The sequence below is a fragment of the Colletes gigas genome, unplaced genomic scaffold (assembly GCF_013123115.1).
Source record: "Colletes gigas isolate AHSC1104 unplaced genomic scaffold, ASM1312311v1 Colletes_gigas_Sc00017, whole genome shotgun sequence".
Classification (NCBI taxonomy): Eukaryota; Metazoa; Arthropoda; class Insecta; order Hymenoptera; family Colletidae; genus Colletes; species Colletes gigas.
The window spans coordinates 5,201,706-5,207,582 of NW_025106646.1; the positions used below are offsets into that span (position 1 = coordinate 5,201,706).

The following is a 5,877-nucleotide window of genomic DNA, read 5'->3' on the forward strand; positions in this document are numbered from 1 at the left end:
CCTAGTTTATATCACAGAAAATAGCGACTAGAAATTTTAGATCGATTCGTAAACTAATTTCTGCATACTCTTCATCGATAAATTAATTTTGATAAATTGGAATCTATTAACGAATTTTGTACGGAGTAAGCGTAACATTTTTATTCGTTATTCGAGAATAACATTTGCCCAACTCCGGTCGCACAGTCTTTTAAAACCAAAATTCAATTTTTTTTTAAATTGATATGGTTCAAATGAATTATAGTTAGAGTATAGGAATTTTAATTTTGATCGATTTACGTGGGTTTGAATCTTTGCTGAAACTTCAATCTGTAAAATTCCCCAGTGTACCATAACCTGGAAAATAAGAAAAGAATAGAAAAACAAAAAGTAGGACTTTGCAATGTTTGGACTGTATCTTCTGGACGTTTATGTGACTCGATTGACACTGAACAAAGAGGTGTATGTTGATACTGGCGGATCGCCACTGGTAGTAAAAGTTGTCTTTGTTAATTTCCCAGCAATGGAAGTCGCTGAGCGTAAACGATCTCGTAAAGACGATGACATTTACATCTACGAATTTAAAGGCGGCCAATGCTGTCATTTTTCAATGATGTGCGATGAACTGGTCACCAAAATGAAGAAAGTCCCCCTAAATATCGGGGTTTTTAGAAAGGACGACTGTTATCCCATTTGCAATATTCGTACTCACCTCAGCGGTTGCGCTTGCGATCTGGTGAGAAATTAAATTAGATTTCATCTTTGATTAATTCTGTTGGTTACGTACAAATAAATCAATTCATTGTTCCACGTTCAAATCGCCTCTCAAAGCAAAATGTGACTCGAATAATAAATAACCAACAAGATAACAATTTATTCTATGGAACAAATTTTTATCTGTATAAAATATTTCCTTCTGTAATTAAAATTCTCATTCAAGAAGTAACGGATAAATTATGTTTTATATTTAAACTTGTTTGTTTTTAAACGTAAATTTTGGGAAAATCTAGTATACTGGGAATATTGTTTCGAAGTTTGAAAATTCTGAATGATCCGTTTTCGAATATTTCTGATACTCTGTCAGTAGTTTCTTCAATAGGTAATAATTTCCTCGTGTGTGTCGGGTTTCTAGAAACAATTATGCACAAGTTAATCGTGTTATTTTGCACAGGGTACGCAGAAGATTGAAAGACCAAAATCCTTCAAATTCAGAGGACCTTTCGATCTAGTCGATTCTGGTAATAGTTTTGCAGGGCAATTAGGCGTGGACATTACCGTTACAAATATAGGAAGGTACTTTCTCTCTACCTGTAATTTATTTATTTAACCCTGATGTTTCCCCTGCCTATTTAACTTGTATTAATATTATTATAAATTCCAAACCTACAATGTATTAAATACAGGAATTTTCGTGATAATATAATCGATTATCATACTGTTTAGGTGTATGACGAGATACTATGCCCTGGTGCCCAACTGTCTCCTCTTCAAAACCGACCCAGAGGGACACGAGTACAGATGCAACCTGAAAGAATCGTCGAAAATATCAGACGAATTATTATATGGAGCTTTCGGAGACAATATAGGAAAAATCGCGAAACTCACTCAGAATCTGGATCCTGATTCTCCGGGACCTTTGGTCATGGATATAGTTGGAATTGCTCCGGCTGCTGGACACCTCGCGGCCGGAAGTCCTCCGCCTCGAGAACCGCTGCCGCCCTTAGTGGATCCACAAATGGCGCGAGGCAGAAGGAGGGGCAGACGCAGGAAAAAAGGGAAGAAATAACGACTAAAAATTTGTCCCACAAAAACTCTACTATAACCCTACAGTACAATATCGTGACAATAAATCCTCGAAGATAATTCGAACGTCTCGCGAGTGACTCGCGATTCGATGATTCCGAAAGAGTCGAGAGATGTTTCTATTTCAAAGGAGACAATAATTTTCTACGATACTTTGAGAAATCGTTTCGCGAAGCTCCGCGTATCTAATGGAGGGTAATTTTAAACACTGATGTGTACAGAGTAAAGTTCCACGAGCGACGTTAGTTGCGAGACATCGAAGACGGAAACGGGAATCGATCGAAAGAAACGCGTCGGCTTAGGATGAAAAGCAGTTAACGGCATATCATGAGAAGAGAGAGCGATTCAGCGTCGTGGAGGATCTTTCTCACGGAGCTCTTTGCTATAGGGCAAAGATGTCTGCATACGCCCGACGACACGATTATGATTTATGCCGAATCGAATCGAGGCTGATTTATGAGAACGTAATGTTCTCAACTCCAGGATATGCCTGCCTGGAAGGCGGCTCGTGGAACGATTTCCGAAACGCATTCTAACGTTCCGAGCCGGGGAAAGGTTCAGTTGTCGCTGAAAGCTACGAACAAGGCTCTAAACCACGTGTCTCTAATACCTATTCTAATCAGAAGAAACGAAATTCGAAGAATCTCGATCCACGCAAACTATTCCTCCTCAAGCTTTAATTTTGTATAAATAACAGTAATAATATTAATACAACTTGTAAAATTAAAATTACATAGAGAATTTACAAACAGAGTGATGGGAAAAAATTATATCAGAAACCTTGCACTGGAATATGAAATAATAAAATTCTGATCAAAGTGCACTTCGCCATTTTAGCGTCAAGCTGATTCTGTCTTCGTTACAGAAAGTAGTTGATATTAGCCATAATTCTTCAACTATTACACGTACACATTCTGAGAATTTTGACAAAGGGAAATTTATTTATGTACCAACATTAATCTAAACCGAGATAAAACCATGAAATATTCTTCGTTACTTCTAAATTACCAAGTGAATAAAATTTCATATAATAATTCTCAAACAATTCTAAGAAGCAATTCCTAATGATCCCAGATCCTTGTAATCGTTCTCACAATGACTTGAGAAAACTCTGTAGAGACACTTGACTCGCAAAAGGGCGAATTTAATCCGCGAAACAGCGAGTTTGATTCGCAAAAGGGTGAAGTTAATTTTACGAGTAACACATCCCGATTCGCGTTACAATGAGACATAGTTCGCAACGTGTTCCATTGCGAAAGACGATCGCAGGTCCGAGGATCGAGGATCGCGTTCTCCATACTAATCCTTCCGCGAGCTTTCTTCTCCCTACACGGGTGGCTGATCGCGTGTCGCGGTCACGTGTTGCATCAATAATTCATTTCCGCGTGTCGTACGCATTTCGCGTATCACGCGAGTAATCAATTAACAACCATGGAAATAGATTTCACCGCAATGCCTCGTAAAATTCGTCCACGCAGCTGCAATTAAACGTTCCTCTCGCGCTCGTCTTGCACTGTTTACACGCGAGGTTGCCAGCCTGGCCTAACCCTGGCGTTTCTTTCCATCGGATTCCCATTCGAATCCTTGCAAAAAAATCATATTGTCATCGCTCGATGCTTGCGTTGTGGCGTGGTACATCTTGTGTACAGGTGGTTGCAGCCAAAACAGCGATTACGACAGGAAGTTGTTATTGGTTACCGGTAAACGCACGCATACGTTCGAAAATTCTTCCATTTTAGAACGTTAATATTCTTGTACGGATGTTTTCAAGTAATAAAGATACGACTAACAAGGAGACTGCACGTGGGTGATGTTACATGGAAAACTACTCAATTGTTTATCAGATATTTGCAATTAAGGATTCAAGAATCCGTAAATACTGTTCAAGATGACCGCCACATGCGACGATACATCTGTTCAAGATGGCCGACACATGTGACCAGAGTGATCAGAGTTTCTAAGCTGGTGGCCTCTGTTCGATTCCAGGTCAAATGGATAATTTTTTTTTCAATTTGTTACATATAAAAACAGATGAAGAATATAAAATAAATTATAAATATGTTTTTACTTTCTTGAATACTTATAAAAATTTTCTGCCTTTGTTTATTTTAATTTCGTCGTTCGTTTTTCAATTTAATTTAGAAACGAATAACAAAAAGCATTCAGTGAAATATTTGGACAGTATAAAATTTGTAAGCTCACCGCTACGAACATTCATCGCCTCTGCTAGGAGATAAATATGAAAGAATCGTACGTCGACTCCAACCGGGTATAGTTCCGTTCAGTTAGCGAGGCAGAGGAACGATCGAGTCTTCAATAAATTCAAAGATACCGCGCTTTTAATTCCGCGTCCCGTAATATAACATTAACAATTTATTATCGACGTGCATCAATTTTCATTTACCCATCGCCATCTTTCCTTAAGTCGTTCGCGTCGCGGACATAAAGACGAGCACTTTAAGTCCCCGGCGCGCGAAGAAATATGGCTCCGACCGAGACGCATCCGCGTGGGACACGCCGAACGGTGAAAAAATATACCCGCGACTCGACGCGTGGGCGAGGTCGTATGCTAATTATGGCAAATCGCAGCGGGCGATGATTTGTTCGTCGGGCACCGTGTAAACGGAACTTTTCCACGGGGAAAACCGGGATAGGAAGCCGACGTCGTTCTGGGACTAGCTTGCGACAACGCTCGGGCGAGTAACGGCGCTCGGACACGCGAGCATCGACGGATACACGAATTCATCTCCTCCGAACACGCGTACCTACACGTGTACAGGCAAGCCCCTGTGTGTGTGTGCACGTGTGTGAGAACAGCAGTTTCGATTTTTCGTTTTACGATCGTTGCGTCATCCTCCATGTTGGGCGAAACACCGACACCATTGGGAGCAAACAACTCGCGTCCCTTTTTCAGCTATTTTTGAATCCTTCTTTCGTTAAATTCAAATATTTTCTTTATAATAATTTCATTCAACTGTGTACGTTGGTATTTTGCTTTATATTATTTCTTAGCATTAATAGAGTCAGTTGCCCTAATATGGAATATTTCTTTTTATACAGATGTTCCACTTGCTTTCAGAACATTTATAAAAACTTAAATATTATGAAATATAATAATAACATATATAATAATACATAAGTAATAAAATGTACTTAAATATTATAGGATATTTTATGCTCTTTTGACTGATAACAGTCAAATTTAAAATATAGTAACGGTTTAGGAATTGTTTCCTTTTTTTACTGAGGTTCTCATTTTCCATATTAGGCTCATAGTGCTCGTAAGATGGAATACTATATTTATACATTTACATTGGAAGAAACAATTGAGCTAACACAAAGCTGATGCACTTACCTTATTATGTATAATATTAGGTCAAATATCACCTTGCAAAAACTCAGACTCCGATATTTTCTTCAATATTCTTTTACGAACACGTGTTGCTTTGAAATTCGAACATATACACGCTAGTTACAACAAATGAAAATCGTAATCGATTACATTTATCGCCAATAGATGGCAGAATCACAATTCTTTAATATTGCGGTGTTCCAAATTAGGAACGTATTTCATATTAGGGCAACTGACCCTAATATTATTAAAATTCTCGCCATTATCGTTAAAAGTAGCAGTGTCCTTACAGAAATTTCGTCATCCATGCTTGAAACATGCAGCTAGCGTCTCTTTTTCAGCCACTTCGGGCGACATTTTGTATTCGGGAAATTCTTCTTTTGTCAAATTCCAATATTTTCTTCATAACTATGGAATAAAATAGTTTCGTTCAACTCTATACACCAGTTTGTTGCTTTCCATTATTTCCTAGCATTATCTTCAATAGTATTATTAAAATTGTCGTCGTTATCGTTAAAAGTAGCAGTGTCCTTACAGAAATTTCGTCCATCGTGGCTGAAGCATGCAAAGCTCGAGTCTCCGGATCCTCTGACGTGCAACCAATCGATCAAATCGAAAGAATTGCAATGGCTGATCGCGCTTTCGAAGACGTACGCTGCCAATAATGTTGATTGGATGCGCGGCGGAATTATCGTCGACGCATGAAAACCTTCGTCAAAAAACAATCGGTCTTCGCGAGTTGA

The 5,877-nt window shown here is 38.7% G+C and overlaps 1 protein-coding gene across 1 annotated transcript; it reads left to right on the forward strand.

Annotated features, from left to right (window-relative positions):
• Nucleotides 1-382: 382 nt before the first annotated feature.
• On the forward strand, nucleotides 383-1,765 carry LOC122400323. The gene is made up of 3 exons (XM_043401716.1): nucleotides 383-715; nucleotides 1,151-1,272; nucleotides 1,423-1,765. Exons 1-3 carry the CDS (start codon nucleotides 383-385, stop codon nucleotides 1,763-1,765), a joined length of 798 nt encoding a protein of 265 aa, XP_043257651.1.
• Nucleotides 1,766-5,877: the final 4,112 nt, after the last annotated feature.